General features: G+C 41.1%; 1 protein-coding gene across 4 annotated transcripts in view; it reads left to right on the forward strand.

Annotated features, from left to right (window-relative positions):
• The window catches only part of CBLB (Cbl proto-oncogene B), a 238,033-nt gene that overhangs the window by 153,783 nt on the left and 60,217 nt on the right, over nucleotides 1-24,033 (forward strand). For all 4 annotated transcript variants that reach the window (XM_075542586.1, XM_075542584.1, XM_075542585.1 and 1 more), the window contains exons 10-12: nucleotides 2,009-2,212; nucleotides 19,333-19,518; nucleotides 21,369-21,734. In XM_075542586.1, coding sequence (XP_075398701.1) covers nucleotides 2,009-2,212; nucleotides 19,333-19,518; nucleotides 21,369-21,734 — 756 coding nt within the window. The remainder of the gene's footprint in view (nucleotides 1-2,008; nucleotides 2,213-19,332; nucleotides 19,519-21,368; nucleotides 21,735-24,033) is intronic.

Raw genomic sequence — 24,033 nt, forward strand, 5'->3', positions numbered from 1 at the left:
ACCAGAGACCCCAGCCATTTGTGTTCCGCTAACTTGTAAAAAATGTTATTCCATTTATTCAGAATGCCTTGAATTGCTGAAGACACACCGTTTTTTAAAAAAGGAAAATACCCCAAAATACCAGAAAAATGCCACAAAAAATCCAGTCTCGGGAGGTTCCTTGAGACCCATCATATCTAAGTATATTTGGTTGTACCTATCAAGCCTCCTGTATTCGCACATTTATATTTTTCTAATTTAGTTCAGCCACTTTTCCATGGTAGGTCTCTTCCCTAAATTCCTATAGCAAATGAACAGCAAATGTGCAATCTTTATTTATTTGTTGGCTTGTTTAACAATTTGCGTGGTGAAGAAAACACTGTATTTGTGAATCTGAGCACTGCTGAAGAAAAGAGAAGCCATCAACTGTGGGATCTACCACAAGTGCATGCTCAGTTATTGTCCAGTGGCAGGGGCACCAGGCTTAATCCCGATGCTCCTCATAGCCTTGCTCGCAGGACAGGAAGGTGATCAATTTTTCATCCTACCAAATGAATAATAAGACATTATTTCCTGAAAGATTCTCTGCTCTCTGGGCACTCTTGTCTCACTTTTAAAGTAGTTATAATGTATCCATTTTCTGCCCTAAGACGATTTTGTGATTTTTTTTTACTATGTTTAATAATGCTCTACTAAGATCAAGGTATCTGAGAGGAAGAAATGGTGAGTCTTCACTTATATACTTGGGACATGCTGTCAGGAGAAACCAGTCCCTAGAGAAGGGCATCACGACTTGGTAAAGTGGAGGGGCAGCAAAACAGAGGCAAGCCCTCCATGAGCTGGATTAACACATTGGCTGCAGTACTAGGCTTAAGCACAGGAAGAATTGTGAGGCTGCGCAGGACCAGGGATTGTGAGGATGGTGAAGGACCAGAGATTATGAGGGTGGTGCAGGACCAGGGATTGTGAGGCTGGTGCAGGACCAGGCTTGTGAGGCTGCTCAGGACCAGGCTTGTGAGGATGGTACAGGACCAGGATTGTGAGGATGTTCAGGACCAGGATTGTGAGGATGGTACAGGACCAGGATTGTGAGGATGGTGCAGGACCAGGATTGTGAGGATGGTGCAGGACCAGGGATTGTGAGGATGGTGCAGGACCAGGGATTGTGAGGCTTTTCAAGACCAGGATTGTGAGGATGGTGCAGGACCAGGCAGTGTTTCATTCTGTTGGGCACAGGGTCACTCTGAGTCAGAACCGACTTGATGGCACCTAACAATAACAAGGTTAAAACATAACACAAACACAGAATTCTGGTGGTGAATATCGTATTTTATCTTTAGAAAGCATGGATCTACAGGGTAATAAAAACAGTCTTGTCCTCTTTTCCCTGCCGATTTTGAATTCTTAATGTTGTATGTTTTGAAAATGAATTTGGGAGCCTGATCAAAAGCTTATGTAATTATAGTAAGTGAATTTCTGGGCCCAAAGTATTTTTACATGTGGGACAAACTTACTATCTCATGTAGCACAATGCTACAAATGAGCTGGCTGGTTGGCAGTCCAACAGACATACAATGACTCAATGCAAAGTTAAACTTTCCCAATCTTCTTACTATTTATAAATCTGTATTTCAATATCCCTAGACAATGCAAACAATTCTTTTGCTATAGTTCTATGTCCAGGAAGTTTCCGCAAATGGGTTTTGAAACAGCATTCTCATTGATGTCATTACTTTATGTATTAATGTATTAATGTATTAATGTGTGCTTTTTATAGACCGATTAGTTAGCCCTTTTTGATTAATAATTTTATTTCCGGTTTTATGAAGAGCTCTGGCACTGTAATTCATGAAACCCTGTTTGTAGGTGAACGTTCACAAGGGCAAAGACAGGCTGTGGCAAATCAATCTTTATTTTAGAAAATGATCTCTTCCTTGGGACGTAGGAAATGCAGTTTTTCATACATTTTGTTGGCACCTTGTTCTACAAGAGGCTCTTGCCCTTCATAGGATTTTCTGTGTTTATCCAGGAATCAGATGGCCAGGGCTGTCCCTTCTGCCGCTGTGAAATAAAGGGAACTGAGCCCATAATCGTTGATCCCTTTGACCCAAGAGATGACGGCTCCCGGTGCTGCAGTATCATCGACCCCTTCGGCATGCCGATGCTGGACTTGGATGAGGATGACGACCGAGAGGAGTCCCTGATGATGAATCGATTGGCCAACGTCCGAAAGGTAAAGCTAGAAACCATCGTTGCAGTTGGCGTTGTGTGCTGGCTTGAAGAACTGTTCCTGGGTTTGGGAAAGAAGGATTCAAGAATTCAAAGAAAAGTAAAATGTAAATGTTGACAGGCTGATGCAAATACAGTTTTAAGAAAAGACTGTATTCAAAGTACCCGCTCTTGGTTTTAAACTTCATAACGGAAGATGCTAAGATCTGTTGTATGACATTAACTATTCTCTAAGATTGGTATTAACAGTTCTTTGAAGAAAAATGTAATTATTAGAATTTGGAAATGATGCAGTTGAACTTAGGTTCAAAAGATATCTCTGGTGGAATGATTTTCTTACTCGAAAACCAGCTTGCTTTTTGACTATAAGAGGTCACACAGCTTGACCTTTATGGTGAATTTTCCATAATCTAGGGTTTCTTCATTAATATTGTAAGTCTATCAAATCGATGACTCATTCAGTGAGAATGGTTATGCTCAGTTGAAGTTTATTTAACCACACTTACAGGATACTAGTCAATGAATGAAAATCATAAGCATGCCAACTGATTCAGGAAATATAGTAGACAAGAGAAGGGGACTCCTGGCAACTGGACTATTCTCTTCAAATAGAATGGTCCATAGAATTCAGATTACAATGAGCAATTCTGTACTGGCAAAAGCAAAGCAATGGGAGTGGCATGAATAGGTTTACCCTGTTTTGTCCAGGTGCCCCCTCCAACTGACTCTTGGTAGACATGGCAAATCAATCATGTCACTCATGCCTGCTGAGTTCAGACTTGGCCTACAAATCCTTTCAACACAGCTCTACAGACCCTACACTCCAATTCATTAGGACTTGGCAGCAAGCAGAGATCTATTTGCCATTTAGGTTGACTGATGATCATTTCTCATGGCCTGAGATGTTATTTGGCCTCTGTATCTAAATAGAAGTGAAAGACTGACTGCAGAGAAAGGAGGAGGAGGATTTTCTTTGGCTTGCTTTGATTTTTTTTTTTGAAGGTGTGGCAGATTTAAGATTTGGCCTCCTATGTGTGCTGTGTTTAGACATTCTTTTCCCTTAAAACGTTTTGGATATGGATACATATTAGTATATTCAATATGGCTACCTTTCCCCCCCCAAAAAAAAAACATTTTATGGGAACTTTTACAGATATCATACCATTCCACAGTTCAATCACATCAAACAGTATTGTTCGATTGCTACCACAACCAGTTTCAAAACCTTTTCTTCCACTTGGAACTCCTTGACATTAGCTCCCTTTATCTCCCCTCCCTTGTCTTACCCCACAGGTACCCTCATTTTATATGCTGTCTATTGAGGTCCATGTGTCCTGGGTCTCATATAACAAAACACAGAAAAACACAGAGGAACAAGCACTACCCACAATAACAAAATACCCCAGAGATAAATCCTACTGTGAAAAACACAAACAAAAACCACAAAGTATTGAAAACCAGATCAGACCTAAAGGGTATCTGGGAAGGGAACGAGTAACAAGGTTTTAACCGTTCAGTCAGGTTTGTAATTTTGATCTCCTATAGTCATCTCTCCAATAGTCTCTGTTTGGTAATCACGTTTTTCCCATTCCTCAATTAAGGATAGAGAGAAACCACCAGACTTGTTTCCTGCGTCGATCACTTAGATGCATGTCGGGGTTCCGCTGTCATCCACAGCCTTCTGCGAACCAGGATCTCACAGCTTAGGCTCGGATTCCTGCCTTTGGCTTCAGATTATGTGCTTTATAGTCCTCAGTCACTGCTGTTGGCGGGCTTCTTTCATGTGGCCTTAGTTGACATCTCAGTTAGATGGGTGCTTGTTTGAAAATAAGCCTTTAAGACCCCAGGCCTTATTCTGTATGATAGCCAGGCACCATCTAATTTATTTGCCACACGTTGCTATCGCACCCATCTCTTCTATATTCCCTTTATGGGGGCACATACTCAGCAGGGTCACATTGTAAGAACTGCTTGTTCCTAAATTGGAGCTAGGATTTAGTGCAAACCCCAGACTCACTCCTAAATCTAGGCTCCCCTTAGAGACACTCTTGTTAATTTATGGTAGGGAATCTTATCAGTGGTCACCCTAAAGCACAAGGAGCTTCCATTCAATACTGTCATTGATAAGCCCCTGGTACTAATTTTTAAGATATTGTTGAGAGAGGGATATTGGACGAGTGTAGGCTAACTACATATCACAATACCCAAATTATTCCTGTACAGAGTAAATCCTTACGTGGGTGGATGCATTTTAGACAGACACTGAGAGTTGGTTGTCAGGAAAAATTTAATATTCTCCGGCAATGTCAATCACACGTCTGTGGGAATGAGCTATATCTTTGTAAGGTAAGTAGGGCATTGCTGTGCTAAGTGCACGTTTGTCTGAATGTGGTGACTTTTGAACTTTGATCTTGGAAGGTTTTTGTTCTTTGCCTCATTGGTAAATTTCATAATTTCATCATTTAAGTCTCAGAGAAATTATACTTGAGTCTACCTTTTAAATCCATTCTGCTACCTTTAGGTTTTAGTTATGAAGTATGGGAAGGAGGAAAAAAAGACTAACACTCGCCCTTCCTTTAGGACTAAAATGATTTGTTTGTTTTGCACTTTTCTGTTTGAGGATAAAAAACAATTGTTCTATCTGAGGCTGCCAAAAATTGCAGTCTACTTCTGGTTTCCATTAAGGACCTGGAAGCTTGAGCCTTTTGGTTTGTTTGCAGTGGTGACACTGGTAATTGCAAGGGAATCATTAGTGACATAAGTGAAGTGAAGAAGTAGAATTTGTAAAGTTACATTAGTGGCTGACCCTGATCTTTTCAACCCCACACAAAGTCAGCCATACTTTGCTCTCAGGGCACACTGGTGAGTGACCTGTCAGAGTTGCTGATAGATTTTACAATGATCATCTTGCATTTACCAGAGAGTGTGTTAGTCCAGCTTGACTAGAGAAACAAATCCAGACACACTCGTGTGTGTGTGTGTGTGTGTGTGTGAGAGAGAGAGAGAGAGAACTTTATATCAAGAAGTAATTAAGTGTCCATAAAGCATCCCAGTCTGGTCCATAAGTTTGATATTAGCCCATAAGTCCAATATTACTCCATGATTTCCTCTTCATATTCATGCGGCACATGCAATAATGCCAAATGCAGGAAGACCACAGGCTGTTGGGTGGCTAGTCCTGTGGGTCCAATGGCAGTGGACGCATCTGCAAGGCTCTGGCTGCCATTAGCATGGCTCCATGTGGCTTGTCAATAGGAATGTGTAGCAAAGAGAGGGAGGGAGGGAGAGAAAGAGAGAGAGAGAGAGAGAGAGAGAGAGAGAGAGAGAGAGAGAGAGAGAGAGAGAGAGAGAGTGACCTGCCTCTAATAATGGCAGAATCAAGAGAAGTTCCCAGAATCTTCATGAGAAGGTCATGCCATCCGGAAGGATCTCTCAGGCTGTGACCTTATTTACAGGCTGGACCCCACCCCTTCTTCATTCTTTGATCAAGTTGGCATGAAATTGTGTAACTACCACAGAGGGACACTAAAGATGCTCTCAGGTGGTTGTGTCCTAGACGTCACACGGTAGTGGCTTATTTAGCCATCAGAAAAAAATCAGTTCATAAATCTTTGGCTGCATCTGGTGGTTTTTATACATTTTCCTATAGCATATTGATATTTGAGAAATTTAAACTTATCATCAATATTCTTTGTCAGTATCAATTCAAATGCATCAGTTCTCCTTCAGTTTTCCTTATTCATTGTCCAACTTTTACATGCCTGTGAGGCCATTAAAAATACCACTGCATGGGTCTTTTACACCTTAGTCCACAAAATGACCTACTAGCTTTTCAACACTTTAAAAAGATATTTTGCAACAGATTTACCCAATACCACGCATTGTTTAGTCTCTTGACGGTTGCTTCCATGAGCACTGATTGTGGGTCCAAGCAAGATGGGCTCCCGAACAACTTCAGTCTTTTCTCTGTTTATCATGATGTTACCGACTGGTCCAGAGGTGAGCATTTTGGTTTTCTCTACTTTCCTTTGTAATCCACCCTGAAGGCTGTTAGCCTTGCTCTTCATCAGCAAGGGCTACAGGTCTTCCTTACCTTCACCAAGCAAGGTTGTGGTATCTAGATATCACAGCCTGGTACCACATTCTGCTTCAAAAACCCAGCAACTCTGATTATTTGGTCAACATAAAGATTAAATATGTGTCGTGCGAGGGTTGTGTTAGTCTGGGTAGGCAAGAGAAACAAATCCAGGAAAACTCCTATGTGTATGAGGGAGAACTTTATATAAAAGAACAATTAAGAAAACCTCCCAGCCCAGTCCGCGTTAAGTCTATAAATCTGCTATTAGCCCATATGTCCATTAGCAGACTCTAAATTCTTCTTCAGTCTCACGCAGCACATGCAGTGACGCTGAATGCAGGAGGACCAGAGGCCAGTGGGTGGAAAGTCTTGTGGATCCAGTGGTGGTAGAAGCATTTCAGCCCTGGTGTGGGTCTCCACGTGCCTTCTCCAACTACAGGGCTCTGGCTCTCTCGGTGTAGCTTCATGTGGCTTGTCAACAGAATGCCTCTCAGGGTGAGAGTGTCTATGTGCATCAGGCCACCAGTGAGCTATTTAGCAAATAGGTCATTTACCAAATGAGGTCATCAAGCTGCTACCTGATTGACAGACTAGACTCCACCTCTCTACAAGTTGACACCAGATTATGCAACTACCTCAGGTATACAACCCTGACACACACCTTTCCTGACAGCAAACTGTTTCTTCTCAGTTTGAGTTTTACCCCATCAACAAATTAAGGTCCAAAAGACTTTGCTTCCACATGCTTTATTCCATTTAACACATGATGGTTAGCAGGCTTCCTCCATCACATTTCAAGTGCCTTCTGTCCGAGGAGCTCATCTTCTGGCACTGTCTCTGACAGAGCTTTGATGCTACACATAGGCTGGAAGCACATCGACCTGGAGTTGCCAGAAGTTCAGACCGAATTCAGAAGAGAACGTGGAAGAAGGGCTGTCTTTGCTGAAGTCAGATGGATCTTTGATCAGAGAAGAGAGGACCAGAAAGGTGTTTACTTGTGCTCCATTGACGATGCAAAGGCACTCGACTGTGTGCACATGCTGTGCTAGCTGTGGAGGACCTTGAGAAGAATGGGAATTCCAGAACATTTCATTGTGCTCACGGGGAAAGTGCATGTGGATCAAGAAGCAGTTGTGCGAACAGGATAAGGGAATGCCGCATGGCTTCCAACCCGGAAAGGTGTGCTTCAGTGTTGCATCCCCTCACCATACTTGCTCAATCCTTAGGGTGAGCACAATATCAAAGAAGCTGGATTACATGCAGTTCAGTGTGGTATCAGGACTAGAGGAAGGCTTAATAACAGCCTGTGGTATGCGGATGGCACAACATTTGCTCAGTGAAAATGAGGAGGACCTGCAGCAATTGGTGACAAAGACCAAGGATTGTAGCCTTCAGTCAGGATTACAGCTCAATGTAAGGAAGACCAAAATCTTCACAATTAGAACGATAGATGATGGAGAAAAGGTTTAGGTTGTCAAGGATATAATCATACTCAGATGTACAATCAATGCTCATGGAAGCAGCAGTCGAGAGCAAAAGACATACTGCATTGGGTAAATCTGCTGCCCAGTCATCTGTAGCATATTAAAGAGCAAAGACATTACTTAGAGGACTAAAATGCACCTGGCCCAAGCTATGGTATTTATTCTCGATTGCATTATATGCCTGTGAAAGTTGGACATTGAGGAAGGAGGACCATCGAAGGATTGATGCATTTGAAATGCGATGCTGGAGAATATTGAGAGTGCCGTGGTCTGCCTAAAGGACAAGTCCATCTGCATTGGAAGAGGTAAAGCCAAAGTGCTCCTTGGAAGCAAAGATGGAAAGACTGCATCTTACATACTTTTGACATCTTGTCAGAAGAGACCAGTCCCAGGAGAAGGACATCATATTTTGGTAGGGTGGAGGGGGAGCAAAAAAGAGGCAAGCTCTCGACGAGATGAATTGGTGCATTAGCTGCGCCAGTGAGCTGAGGCACAGGGACAAGTGTGAGGATGAGATGGAACAGGACTGGCTAGTGGGTTCGTTCTTTTGTCCATATGGGCACTATAGGTTGGAGCCAACGTGATTGCCCTGAGGAACAACATTGGTTTTCCAGTGGAAAAGTCCTCAGAAAGGGACAACCTATTCCTTCTTCGTAGTCTGGAAGCTCCACTGAAACCTGTTCACTGTGGGTGACCCTCCTGGTATACCAGTGATATAGCTTCCAACATCAGAGAAACACACAAGGCACAACTCTATTAAAAAAATTAATGAGTGGTGGTAGGTATTAGTTGTTATTAATGATATGTGTTTAAATAGTGTTTAAAGTTTCTGAAATCTTGCTCTACTTTTGAGAATGAAACAATAATTTAACGATATCTTTTAAAGTTTTTTTTACAGAAATTATGACTTATCTTTCTTATAGGAAGGATTAGAAATTAAAACTACATTGAATTGGCAAGTATTTCATTCTGTTTCCTTAAAATATTGAGTACATGACTGTATTAACATCATGTGCTATTAACGCATATTTCAATTCAGGGAAAATTCCAAGATGCCAATTTGCCAGCACTAGAGTACAATTTTAAGGACTAAATACTTTACATAAGCTTACAGTGTCCAAACTGAATGATTAAATATTCTCTAAGGTCAGGTGAAGAACTACAATAGCAAATCATAATTGCTTGTTGCTCAAACAGCTTTACCTAGTGTCTTGAGAGTAATAATGAGTTTCACATGAGGGCATTTTTCAGTGAGTGAAGTTTATTCCTTTAATTCCTAGACTGTTCTTGTGACTGATCCATCATTATGGTAATATTTCAGAATTATATGTCAAATCTTCCCTGCTTTCTCAAAATTGGCTATACAGCTGGGTGAACCAAAGGGTGTAAGAAGCAGGACTAGGAACCAGATCATTCCTGTTTGAGCCCTGCAGAGACTTTGCCTTTATACCTCTTTTAATAGAGGGAACCTTTAACAAAACTCAGAAACTCCAGACTCACTGCCATGGACTCCCTTCTGATGCATAAGGACCTTAGGGACTAGGTAGAACTGCCTCTTTTGCTTTCTGAGTGTAATTCTTTGGGAGAATAGAAATCTCTTCTCTCTCCTGTGGTGTAGTGGTGGTTTTGAACAGCCAACAAGACCCCAGGATACCTCCTATCACCTGGGCATCTTGTTAAAATGTAGATACTGGTTTTGTGTGTTAGGGTTGAAAGCCAGATTCTCACAGGGGGTTGTGCCAGAGTGAACTGCTTTAGTTCAATGTAGGTGCCTAGATTTTCTTCCTAAGGGTTAAGGGACACAGAATTTTTTCCCCTCTCTATGAGAGGATTTTTCATTTTGGTTCTGGTTTCTCCCTAAATTTTTATTTTTTAAATCATTTAATTGGGGCCTCTTACAGCTCGTATCACATCTACCCATCCATCTATCCATCCATTCATCCATCCATCCATCCATTGTGTGAAGCACCTTTGTACATTTTTTGCCATCATCATTCTCAAAACATTTTCTACTTGAGCCTTTGGTATCAGCTCATTTCCCCTCCCTCCCTCTCTGATAAACCCTTGGAGGGGTTTTTGTTGGTCATGGTGATCAGTACCCCTTGTCCCCTACTGGTATCGCTACTCCCATTATTGGTCCCGAGGGGTCTATCTGTCCTGGATTCCCTGTGCTGTGAACTCTTCTCTGTACCAGGGTACCTGCACTGGTCTAGCCAGATTTGTAAGGTAGAATTGAGGTCATGATGGTGGTTGGGGAGGGGAAGCATTAAAGAACTAGAGCAGTGGTTCCCAACCATCCTACTGCCATGACCCTTTAATACAGTTCCCCATGTTGTGGTGACGCCCCAACCATAAAATTATTTCTTGGTGCTACTTCATAACTGTAATTTTGCTTACTGTTGTGAATCAGACGACCCCTGGAAAGGGTTGTTTGACCCCCAAAGGGGTTGCGACCCACAGGTTGAGAACAGCTGCACTACAGGAGTGTTGTATGTTTCCTAGGTGCTCTCTCTCTGTGTTTACTAAGTAAAGCTTCTGAAAATGTGACCGTGGATGAGCACGTAATGATTGTATTGTATTGCTGTACACAACATTCCTCAGAAAGCTTTTAGGTTATTATCTAGAAGGGTACAGTAATGCTGATCCTTCAAAATAGGTCCCATAACAATTACACTTATACTGTGAACTACATATGTGAGTTTTGAGTTTTACCTTCTAGAATGTATACTATATAGGTTATTACATTAAATATTTTGGATTTAGTTATCTCTGCAAATTAGTATGAACAAATGAAGAAGCAGAACAGTTTTCAGCAAGGAAATCCTCTTAGAGTATTACACTTTCTGTGGTACTAAATCAAAGGTTTGTCCCTCATCGATTTTTATGCAATGATAGGCAAACATTGACATTCTAAAAGTCCTTCCCATCACCCTGTTATAATCCTGTGTCTACCTTGTTCAGGTATAACAATTCATTGAGTAAAAGTCTTGTTAGGCGTGTTGTAAAATTGACTTTGATTATTTCTGGAATTGTCAGAATTCTCATCTCATGAGTAATTGGAGAGGCTTTGCTCTTGTCCTAGTTTTATAATAGTCTGGCTGGAGCTGCAGTTTCCCATCAAATGTTCTTCCATTTCCATAATCATGGATTTTATTAAAGGGCTTATGAAATCACTCTTTAAAGGTGCGGAAGAAACGGACAGTGACTGAAATAAAATGCGCCCCGATTACTGTTTGGTAATCACAACGCGTGCGAAGAAGGCCTTTGACGACTCTACTTCCCGGACTCTTTCTGCCAGGAGTCCTGTTAAAACTACAAATGGGAATTTCTGTATTCGGTGTGGTGAGCATCACCATCCCGCTCTGAGTACTAACGAGGTCTGTAAGTTTTGTTAGAGAAATAAAGAATAGCATTTATTTCATAAAGCAGAGGGCTGGTGGGGAGGGGGGTGGTATATAGACATAAAAAAATCAAGTGCAGTTTTGAAATTCCTGGAGCTCCAGGACTCTAGTATGTAAAAGATGTACTCATTCGTTACCAGTACTAAAGAATTTAAGAGAAATTGCTAGACAAATGTGCTGTGTGTGATAATCATGGAGGCAGGTATCAAAGCAGGCCCAGAGTTGTACTTTGAAAGGTGCTAAAACAAGAAAGGAAGATGTAATTTGGTTCTGAAAGCAAGTGTAATGTAGGGGGAAAGTGAGAAGTACCCACAATCAGGATAACAGAATGGAATTCCACTCATCAGCTGCCCTGCAGCTTGACCTGTTGGCCCTGTTCTTCCCATCTCACTCAGCTACTTCTACCTAAGTGATTGGGACATTTATTGTACAGTAACTCTAGTAGTTAATTCTGTCTCCGTGGTTTTTTTTCCTGTACATTCTTGTTAATTTTCTCATAGATTTTCAAGTTCTTTCGAGCCCTAAATAGTAGACAGCTCAAAGGAAAGAAATGTGAAAGAAAATAATCTATGTGTGTAAGTGGCAAAAAATACATCTTTTTAAAAGATTTTTTTAAGAATCCCTTAATTTTTTATAGTTCTATGTTCTCATTCTACTTTTTCATTTACTATTGATTTTTTTTTGTGCATTCAAGTTACAAACAGAGCAAATAGGAGAAAGAAAAATATGTACTAAAGTCAAATCTAGATATTTTGACTATTGGAAACTGTCAGTGTTAATTACAGCAAATAATCTAAGAGACATTTCTATTTGATGTATTGATGATTTATAAGGCTTTTAGTTGAATTCTTTCTTTAGACATTTTTGTTCATTGCTGTTGCTTTATTTAGGCCTGATGAACTGTCTCAGCCAAAGAAAAATGTATGGGAAGTGTTTTGGTTAAAGATTTCCCTGGTAGCGCAGGTAACCTAGGCTTGATAAGACCTTTAGAGATGTTGTCATACATTGCATGCTTCTTTTCAATATCAAAATAGTCAACTTTCTCTAAGCATGTCACCACATAAAATTTAAATGTTTTGTAGCAACATTTATTTTGTCATATTAAATTATAGTAAATCACATAATGTCTTGATGAAGTAGATTAACTTTATTCTGTACAGGTATATTGAAGTCTATTTTGATGGTTCACCACTATTGAAATTCACACTTTTCCTATATCAAAGAAGTATATTCCTGCTTTAAACATATTATTTATCATTCTTCTCTTCTTAATAATTCCTTATTTTTAACCCAGGATGTGGTATATCTATGGACCGAGACTGTATTATTATTCAGAATAGAATTGATCTTGAAAGCAGTAATCGTTAGGAGGACTGGACTAATTAGTGAGATGACTAAGGTTTGGTATATGTTGTTAGAGAAGGAGGCTGGTTGGCTGTGGTCCACAAGCCTGCCACTCGGAACCACCAGCTGCTCCTTGGGAGAAGGGTAAGGCTTGCTACGCCCAAAAGAATTATGGTCCTGAGAACCCACCGGGCCAGTTCCACCCTGCCTTACATGGTTGCTATGAGTCAGAATTGAATTTACTCAAGGGCAGTGAGATGTATTGCTAGAATTTCAACCTGACCCATATGCTTGGTTCTGGGTTTATTGTTGTTGATTGACTGGCTGGGGTTTTTTTTTTTGTTTCATTTTTATTTTTCTTGCAAGAACTTCATGGCCCAGATTGAGGATCAGAGAAAAGTATTGCCATGGGTGACTGTGGATGTTGTTAAGCACCCTCAGGTCTTGAGCAAAACCCCGCAGGGCCCTGCAGCATCTCACAATTGTTTGAATGCTTTAGTTCATTGTTGCAGCCACAATGTCCATCCATTTCCTTTAGAGTGTTTCTGTTTTATGTTATCTTTTACTTTATTAAGCATGATCTCCCCTTCCCGACGCCCACCCCCCTAAGTTCTAGAGCCTCCTGATAGCTTTCCAAAGTATGTGAAATGAATTCTCTGCATTCTCATTTCTAAAGAACATTCTGGGTGTACTTCTTCGATAGATGTGTTTGTTCAAAATGGGATTATAGCCACGGGCATGGAGTCCAGATTCACTGTACATCACACAGGGAATTTTGGCTATAAGGTCCATATTAATTAACTATCTCTCAAGAGGGATGTCTGACCCTTGCCTCATGGGAATGGGCCCTGGACTGATGTGGAGTTTGGCTCTCCTTGTCCCTAGTGCAATTACCAAAAACCAAAGAAACTCACTGCCATAGATTTGATGCCAACTCATAGCGCCTGTGTAGGACAAGGCAGAACTGCTCCTGGGTTTCCAAGACTGTAACTGTTTTCAGGAGTAGAAAAATCCCCATCTGTCTCTCAGGGTGCAGCTGGTGGTGCCTTCTGACCTGGTGGTTTGCAGCCCAACCATAACCACTACCTGACTGGCTCGATGTACCGTGTGTCTTTTTCATACTAGGATCCTGATCTTTAGATGTTTCATTTCCTTTGTGACAACGTTCAATTTTCCTAAATCCATCACTTTGTACTTTGCATATATATATATATTTTTTTATGGTCCCCGCCCTCCCCCGCCCCATATTTTTTATTATTAATGGATGTTGGCAGCTATATCTTCCTGTTTTGAGTAGTACCTCATCAGCAGCAGAAGGCCCCCAAAGCTTTGCTCCATCAGTTTCGTTAGGGACTGACTCTACACTGTGGAGGCAGCTCTTCCCCTGCTGTAGATTGAGTTTCTCCCAACCCAAAGGTCTCTTCTTCTGGCACTACATCAGACAAGGTTCTACTATTCATAAGATTTTCAGAATTCATAATACCTCAGAATTGGAATACTTATTTCTTCTTTCTAGTCTCTCTTAGTCTGGAAGCTCCACCCAAACCTGTTTTCCATGGGTAACCCCATTGGTATTTGAAAAACTGGTAGCAAAGTTTCCAGCTATGAGCATTGGCTCCAGCAATACAAGAACCACCACTACAAGAAACTGAGAGATGAGAGGTGAACAGCGTAATGTAAAGTCCTTTCAAATAAGTCAATTAGGATCTTTTAGACTGGGGACCCTATGGGAAGCTCAGAAGGAGCCAACTAGGAAACCCCAGCAGTTCCACCCATGTCCTCCTATTGTGCAGGATGCTTCTGACAGACTTGTGTATCTTTGGTCTCAGAAGTTTTCTCTATCCTCTTGTCTCTCAAAGTGACCTTAAATTTTTTTCACCTACTAAAAATGTTTATAATTGCTCGTAGTATTTGTACTTTATTGGCAATGCACATTACTGCAGAGGTCCAATAACTTGATTGCAGAATTTCCCCCCAGACGTGACAAACTATTCAGCAAAGAATGCATCTATGCAAAGGGCACTGCTATTTAATCTACTGTTACATGAGAATGTTACTGTGATTTAAAGGAACTCAGAGAAGATGAGTAAGTGTGGTGAATTTAGTCTATTTAATTAATAAAAATATCCCTTCACATACCAATATACCTTTCATAAAATTCTTCTTACTCGACCAACTTTCACATATCGTAGTGCTTCAAAATGAATTAGTTCTTTAGAAGGACAGTACATAATCCCCCTTGAGAAGACAATATGAATTGTGCTAAGCTAGGTCTGCTTCCAGTTACATTCGAAATGCTGCACAGAGATGGCTTGTCTGCAAGTATCTAGAAGTTCAAGGTCACTGTTGCATCACACATTGGTTTGGATGTCTGCCCTGGGATTTTCCGTGCAGTCTTTTCACATCTTAACACTCCTTTAACCCATTCAAATCAAATATATCTCACTATTTGGAAATACTAGGAATCTCAGTAATACTTAAGAAGTATGGCCATGAATGAAAAGCACTTGAGGAGAGGTAGGTTTTCTTTTGCAGTCTTAGTAGCCGTGTATGGCCAGCACACGTTTCTTTGTAAGTAACCAAGTGAAATGTTACACATTCTTAGCATGTACGGGCAAGTTTCAGCAGAGCTTCCCGGCTAGGAACTGACTATGAAGAAGGACTAGGTCGTCTCCGTCAGAGGAATTAGCCACTGAAAATCTTGGGGATAGCACGGAAACGTCAGTTCCTGAAAACCTCCTGAACAGAAGCAGAACCGTTGTCAGAGAGAGTGCAGGGAGGTGAGTCCCTCAGGTCAGAAGGCATTCATTCAATAGATGATGGATGTCAAAGGGAGAGTTGACCATGATGAAGGTCGAGGAAAGCCTTCAGGGCCACCCCTTACTGAAGGGTACCACTCAGAATACGCAGAAACCGCTGCAGAGGGGACTCAGACATACGAACAATGGTGAGGGTTGCTCAGGACTGGGCAGCGTCTCCTTCTGTTACGCAGGCGGTTGCACTGGGTCTGAACTAACGCGACAGCACCTAACAACTGCATAGAAAAGTCAATTGGGCTAAGAACTACGGCTTTGCTTTGTGATTCTTTGTAAAGAATCAGAAATAAAATATCAACAAAGCATTTGAATCAGACACCAGTTTCGCCAGTTCAAAGAGAATCTACTTTCTCTTATAGTACTTGTGGAAAATTAGATGGCCCCTTGCTTGCATTGTGATGATTCTGCAGCATTTACAGGTGTGTGTCAGGAATTTTCTGTTCCCTCTGTGGACCTTTTTGGATAGAATTTTTTTTAATCTTGCTTTATGGTTTATTTTAAATTGAGCATTAAAGGAATGCAATATTTTAGTTCTAACTTTGCCCATACCCTTATCTAAAGGCCTGTTTTTTTAAACATTTTATTAGGGACTCATACAGCTCTTATCACAATCTATATATACATCAATTATGTAAAGCACATCTGTACATTCTTTACCCTTATCATTTTCAAAGCATTTGCTCTCCACTTAAGCCCTTTGCATCAGGTCCTCTTTTTTCCCCCTCCCTCCCCACTCCCTCATGAGCCCTTGATAATTTATAAATTATTATTTTGTCATATCTTGCCCTGTCCAACGTCTCCCTTAATTTTTGGATAGAATTTATGCCATATGGTTCACATTTGTGTTCATGTCAGCCCCATGCTTTTCTGGATAGGATTGTTGTTGTTTTTAAGAACCACTGATAGGCATTAAAATCTGTTTAGATTATAGAATTTTTATCCTAAAAATTTGCAATAATTTTTTTTGCACAAAAAAACAGCTATCAGAAGTTAGGAGATAGGAAGAAAAATCACGGAATTCATAAAAAGGAAAAAAATAAAGCCCAAATTCACTGCTTTCAACTTGATTCTGACTCATATTACCCTATAGGACAAAGTGGAGCAGCCCCGCAGGGTTTCCAGGCTTGTGAATCTTTGTAAAAGAAGCCTGCTGCCACAGCTTTGACCTGTGGAACAGCGTGTTTGAGGCCCTGGCACTTTGTTGAGCAGCCACACGCTTTGACCATGTGCTGTGCAGGCTAGGGCTTCGGCACTAAGAACTTAAGTTCTGAAAACTTCCCTGTTAAATGACACCTCTTTTTATTGACCTGATTCCTTTCACACCAAATGAAAAAGACAAACTTTGATTAGTATTATCTACCATAGATATGCTGTGGTAAAATAACGTCAGAACACTGGTTTAATTTAAGGCTTTCCTTTCCATGTGAAAGTGTAGCAAAGCGTAATTGAGTTTAAGCCTATTTGTTTTAGTATATTAAAAGTATCTTTTAACTTATCTGACATATTGGTTTATTGGAGCATTGACAATAGAGTTGTTTCATAGTCCATGTAGAAGAAAGATATTTCTACGTTTTGAATTACACTGAAAGCCTTAAGAAAATTCAATCTAATTGTAGTAATGATTTCTTATAGAAGAAATAATTCTAAACTAGTCCCAAGGAGTTGGAGAGTAGAGAGGTCCCAAATACACCTCTTCCAAGATATGCTAGTCTCCATCCCCACGCCCCGACTCCTTCCTTCCATAAATTCGCTCACCTTCCTGGCTTCTTCAGTTCACTGCAATGTCTCACAGAATTTCATGAAACGTGTAGGCAGTGTGTCACTGGGGGTGGGGACTGCTCAGTCCCAGATGTGAAGGTCAGGCAGAGATGAACCAAATGCAAGACCCACGGCCAGGAGCCAAAAATGCCCCAGAACCACCGTAAGTCTTATTGGTTCTACCAGAGCTCAGTCAGGAAATGGAAGCCTGGCTTTCCAGGCGATGTGATAGGTACTAGATCGAACTGCACCTCATCCAAGGAGAACAAAGGACAATGTCTGAAGTCACACCCTCCGCAAAGGTCAGGGCTTACTCCAGCCGAATCCTGTCCATTAGTGCAGTAGAGAGTACCCTCCAAACTGGGACTGTAAGCACAGGCATGTGGAGTCCAGAATTAGGATACGTCTCACAGGCATTATGGCTAAGAGGGCCAGCACCGTTGAGTGTCATGCAGCCACACATCATCCACACTGTGTCATGGTTACGTGAGGACAGCTTTCTGGTTTTCTTGTAAAATGCATACAGGTTTCTGAGTGGGTAGATGCAATGGTCTTCAGAAAACAACTTGCTTTTGTGATTTCCATGAGTACAGAATCAAGTGGTTTTCCATTTAACAGCACATTTCGTTTCACGTCCTTGATAGCGATTCTCACATGTTCAAACCACACTTCCCACTTCCTGTGTGTGTTTACCATCCCCATTCCTCCATTCCTTCGACTTCCTGTCTTCTGAGCGTTGTCTCTGGGCCGCTGCTGCCATTTTGATGTATGTGATTGATCATACTAAGGAGTTCATACTTACCTGTCAGTGGTTTGGCTGAAAGTCACACAGTGACCAGGATGAGTTCCGTTCCAAGGCTAAACCGTGTCCAAGGACAGTATGCTTCAGGCGTTGCTATTCCTGGTCTTTTCTATTATCTTGAAAAGTATCTATTATATACGTTTGTTGCACACTTCTCCCCCCCCCCCCTATATGAGTCAGAATTGCCTCAATGGCAGTGAGTTGGAGTTTTGTTTTATTTGGAGTTTCTATTTAGGATCTCTGATTATGTGATCCATTTCAGAGGCGGCAGCAGTGGTGGCCAGGCATCCTGTTCTGGTGTTAGGATCGTGGAGGACAGGGTCCATGTGGTCCACTGCTTCCTGCAGTAAACAGTGTTGTGTGCATAGTTGACCTCCTCTGACTCCCCCACTGCCGTGAGACACAGGACAGACAAGCCTCCACCATCCATCTTTCGGACACCAAGCCCTGTATCTGTGCAGGGGTAGAGCAGCTTTTGTTTCCATGGACACACAGAACCGAGACAGTATTCGTGGTTAAGCCTCTATTACCACAAGTTGGGACCAGCCAACAGTATGGTTACAGTCATTGGTTGCTTCGCTCCGGTTCTCAGTCTCTCAGCTGTGTATTCTGGGAGCCTTTGTCTGCGTGGGCTCAGAAGCCCACATGTCGCTCCCTCTCACAGGTCCAGCTCTCAGGCCAGAGGAGAAGGTATTCCTTGATCTCCATTGCAACTCAACCCCAGTTGCTACTCGATGAAGCCCCACATAGCAAAGTGCCTTTGTGAAATTTAATGACCTTGGATCTTGATGTCCCTGAAAACTATAATTCTGAGCTCCCAGATCCTATGCCTAGTTATTGTTCTCAAACAGCTTCCATAATTGTACCCCTATATGCTCTACTATATTCATGGATATATTTACAGCACATTTAATTGTGTTGAAAATAGTCTATCAAATGATGGGACTTCAAAAAATGGAATTCCATTGTTCCACAGACCCGTTTAAAGCCCCCTTGTATATTGGTGGATATAGTTCCAGCCACCTTTTTACCCATCCACCCTCAGCTTCAGTGTCTCTGTCTCCTGATAAAGATGATTGCGAATGCAGGATTGGATATGTGATAGTGGTTACCTTTGTTGCCTCTTCACACCGACGCTCCTTCTGGGGGCTTCATTGGCCTGAACCCTTATTATCTTTAAACCAAAGTTGGGCAGAGTGTTCTCCCGGGTCCTTTGTGTGCTACGTAGGAGAGCCTTTTCATTGTACTCTCTGTACCGCACTGCCCTGGAGGGACAATGCGAGTCCCTTCTGTCTATTCATCACTGTGACCTGAGTGAGCTTATTTTAACAGGTGTTCAACGGCAGGTGCCTTGCAAGACGAGATGTCTTCCCTAGGAGTGAAAAGGCCTGTGTTTCCTCCCTCAAATAAATAGCAGGCTCTTTCTCTTTTGCTCTTTCAGTGCACTGACAGGCAGAACTCACCCGTCACGTCGCCAGCATCTTCTCCCCTCGCCCAGCGAAGAAAGCCGCATTCAGACCCTCTTCAGATCCCACATCTCATCCTGCCCCCGGTGCCCCCCCGCCTGGACCTCATTCAGAAAGGCCTGGCACGGTCTCCCTGTGGCAGCCCGACTGGCTCACCGAAGGTAAATCACCGTTACTTAAAAACACAGGCAATTATTTTACGTGTCCATTTTTAGTCATTTTTTGTGTGTTCTTTTAAATTCCATTACTCGTGTCTCTTCTTGTGCTCTCCATTGTTTATGACCAGCTGTGGTGGACATTGTTTTGTATATCGAGGGACCATGCCATATTTCTTACTTTTTTATGATTAAAGCTACACCCCTGCTTACAGGGAGCACAAGTCTGTAATGGACCAATGATTTGCTAAGTAAATAGCAGAGTAAGTATGCTTATTCGGTAAAGTGGATTTAAAAGGTCATTATGTGCGTTATAATATATACTGCAAGATGTTAGCAGCTGTATTTTACACTCTTTCTCACAGTGTCAATGCAAGAAAAACGTAATGAGAGCGTATTTGCATAAGGGCTTAAGTTGTGATAAATTACCGCCCATGTTTCAAGGTGACTTAGAAGAAGGGAGAAATATGCATACTTTTTTATACAAGAGGAATTAATTACAGAGAAGTATGATATTTGTAAAGCAATTACATTCCTGTTTAACATTAAGCACATAATTCTGAACTCTACAAATGTGCAGTTTATTATTTAAGTTCTGTGTGGGATTTTCCCCATATTTAATAATAAGCTTATATTTTACTTTATTAAATATAAGATTTTTGAAGTTATTCAGCTAATACATAAGATGTTTTAGAATTTAAAATTAGTAAAGAGCACAGTATACTTACAAGTATTTGATTTTTATACATGATACTTGTTTTTCAGATTATATATCTATATAGATATGCACACATACAGTTTTCAGATTTATTTGTGTGTGTGTGTGTGTGTGTATGTGTGTGTGTGATTGTTTGAAGTGAACTTGTTTGTCCCAAGACTCCAAGTCCACTTCAGTGTCACTTTCCTCCTTTCTTCTTTAAGTCGCTCAGACCACTGTGTAGGTTTGAGGCCTAAGGAATCTGGAGGGACCGATTTCTTTTTCTCTCGTTTTCTAACATTAAAAATACAATCACTTATCACATGACTCAATATAAATAAAAACTAAATGCCATGGAAGGCATGGCAAATTCAAGTTCTTAGACATTCATATTTTCACATAGGAATCAAACTGTTTCAATTTTTTTCATTTTAAGGATCCATACAATTCAAGCATGCTATATAAATAGTGCTATATTAGTATTTATGATGTTTAAAACTATTTTTTTAGTAATAAAACCAAACACAAGCTCATTTTTTCTTCTCATCAGTTGTTCTACTGTGGTAGTGGAAAACAGAAACAGAATGAAAAATGCAATGTTCATTCTTCCAAAAATACCAAATATCAATTTGTTATCTTAAAAATAATACCAAGTTTCTTCTACTCCTAAATCATTAGAATATGCAAACAAGTGAACTCTTTGCAGACATTAGTTTAATATCATAATTCAAAGCTCTTATGTAATTCAGATACTTTTAGTTGGGTTTTTTTTTTTCATTTAAAATTTTTTTCCTAACTTCCTTGCCACACAAGTTAGGATGTATCTACCTTATAGTCAGTGATACACCCTTTTTCCCTTCTCACCCCAGGTAAATGTAAATCATTTTGATATTCTTGTATTTATATCTATATCTTTTTTAATGGTCATGACATTTGATTTTCAGTGCTCACTTTACAAAAAATCATAATGTAGTATGTTTGCATTTCTCATTAATTTTTTTAAATGTCATTAAAGTGTAATTTAAAATACCTATTAAAATATGGCATGGAAATATAGTAACTCCATCATCGCATAGAAATGAAAAACCATCAAATCGTAATCCAAACGTTATGGCAGTACATGATACAAGTATAATCTTTTATTTTTCTATCTCTGTAGTCGTCCCCTTGTATGGTGAGGAAACAAGACAAGCCACTCCCAGCACCACCACCACCCTTAAGAGATCCTCCTCCCCTTCCTCCAGAAAGACCTCCGCCCATCCCTCCTGAAAACCGACTGAGTCGACACTTCCATCCTGTGGAAAGCGTGCCTTCCAGAGACCAGCCCATGCCCCTTGAAGCCTGGTGTCCTCGAGATGTGTTTGGGACTAATCAGTTGGTGGGCTGTCGACTACTAGAGGATGGCTCTCCCAAGCCTGGAATGACAGCAAGTTCAACTGTAAATGACAGACACGGTAGAATGGGCTCTGATCAAGTGCTTATGCGGAAACATCGACGCCATGATTTGTCTTTAGAAGAAGCCAAGGTAAGAAATACGCAAAGCATAAACCAAAGCTTCTGTTTATAAACTCTATGATTCAAGGTGGTATCAAAGGCTGGGCCCCGTTTCTTTGCTTGTGTGGCACTTCCCTACAGGTCTTTAGTTATCTCCCAAAGTACAGATAATCAGGAGCTCGTTAAATCTTGAACGGAAAGAAGTCTGGAAGAAGATTCTAAGTAATGATCTAACTTTAATATGCTGCAGGAAGGTTTTCCAGATTTATTTTACCTTTCTTTCACCTGTCAAATAATTCTCCCCATTAGTAACTTGTTGTTTGGACACTCAGCACTATATTTGCTTTTAACTGTGGTACTTTAGGCAATTTGAAGCAAATGCTTCAAAATCATAGCATCTAAGAAATCAATTGTTGAAAATAGTTGTTCTTTAGGACCTCACAACTGGGGAGCTAGAGTAAGTGAGCTCAGCTGTTTCTAATGCCATACTCAGTGTGCTCTTACAAAATCAAGTTATTTTCCCCTAAATCTGAAAGAAACTTTCACACATCTTGAGTTCTGTGTTGGAGGGATATCCACTGGGTTTGGTAATACGTTGTAGATATAAAGTATTGTTTATATGTATGTGAAAGAAATTGTACATTATTGAAATTTAAAAGCTACAAACAAAAATAACTCAATTTGGAACTATTCATGTACATTTACCTCCTATAATATTTTGGCTAAAGATGAAGTCCTTGTCATATTTCATCTGCCAATGGAGAGCTTACCTCTTTTGAAGTTTGTGATTTTTAGAAGTCTGTTGATCTCTATAGATCGTAAATTATACTTTAGGGAAGTAATATAGTTCTTCAAAATTGTGACTTGCAGTTGATAAGATCATCCTATATTATATTAAAAACAGAAAAGAGGTATGATGTATCGCTGTACTCAACTCCTGTGTGTGTTTGGGTCTCTCTGTGGTGTGTGAAAGTGAAGTTACTTTGGAAACATTGGGCAGCAATATGTAAACCTTCAACATAGTCTAGAGTAGGGTAGAAAGGCTAGGGTTTCGTGTTGGAGGAGTGCAAAGGGGTGATGCATGTTGGGGTTTGGCTTTCCCTCACTTCGCAAGGAGGAGGAGGAGGATAACACTCCACATCAGCCCAACATGCTCACTGTTATACAACCAGGACCAGGTATGCCAATGTTAGCAATTCTGATACCAACCATCTTCCCCAGAGCATCCTCCGCTTCTCAGATTTGTTTGAAAATGCATTGCAATGGCCACACATAACTCACAGACCGCGGCCACAATTGTGTGCTTTATTACGGAAGTTAACAGGTTACATTCAGGTGCAGAAATGCTTAAGGCACAGTTCTTCAGTCAGCCCAGCCTCTTCCCAGCTATGCCTACAGATGCCAAAAGAGCCAGCACTGGTGGGTACGGGGCAATAATAAGAGTTCTAACATGGACCATGGGGAAGGTGTAGCTTTTGTGGGCATGTTTGATCAATTGAACTGTACCTGAGAGGAATTACTGAGAGGTGACTGACAGCCAAGCATAACAGTGGGGTAGGAGGGTAAAACAAAAGCAACCCAGAATATATATGCATATATATATATGTGTGTATATGTATTTATGAATGTGTATATTTGTTTATGTAGGTTTATAGATAGGTAAATGCAACAGGGAAGCAGATGGATATTGGGCCTCTACTTAAATCTTGCCTCTGTACAAGAATGGTTTGTCCTAACAATGTGTAGGATACCCGCGTCCCTGACACGATCGCTGAAGACCACATGGGTGTGTAAGCAAATGAAAAAAAGCTGTGACATCTGGGGTCTTCAAGGCTTAGAGTTAAGCAAGCGGCCATCTAGTAGGGAAGCAGCGAAGCCACGTGGAAGAAGCACACCATGCTGTGCGTCATGAGGTGTCGACGGGAAGAGGTGTCAGAAGTTCAGCACACATGCCTCCAAACTGCTCTGAAGGGCACTGGATGCAGTGGGGACGCCAAATCCACCAGCAAGGCAATTGGGCAGTGCCTCTTAGAAAGGCCTCATGGAACACAGGATAAATCCAGGGTGCGGTGTGGGATTGATGGACCACGTAACTATCCTCTAGTTCAGGCGTCCTCAAGCTACGGCCCGCGGGCCACATGCGGCCCACCAAGGACATTTATCCAGCCCACTGGTGGTTTTGCCCTGTTTGTTTTTTTACTTCAAAATAGGATATGTGCAGTGTGCATAGGAATTTGTTCATAGTTTTCGTTTAAACTAGAATCCAGCCCTCCAACGGCTCTGAGGGACAGTGAACTGGCCCCTGTTTGAAAAGTCTGTTTGAGGGCCCC

The sequence above is a fragment of the Tenrec ecaudatus genome, chromosome 2 (genome assembly GCF_050624435.1).
Source record: "Tenrec ecaudatus isolate mTenEca1 chromosome 2, mTenEca1.hap1, whole genome shotgun sequence".
Taxonomy (NCBI): Eukaryota; Metazoa; Chordata; class Mammalia; order Afrosoricida; family Tenrecidae; genus Tenrec; species Tenrec ecaudatus.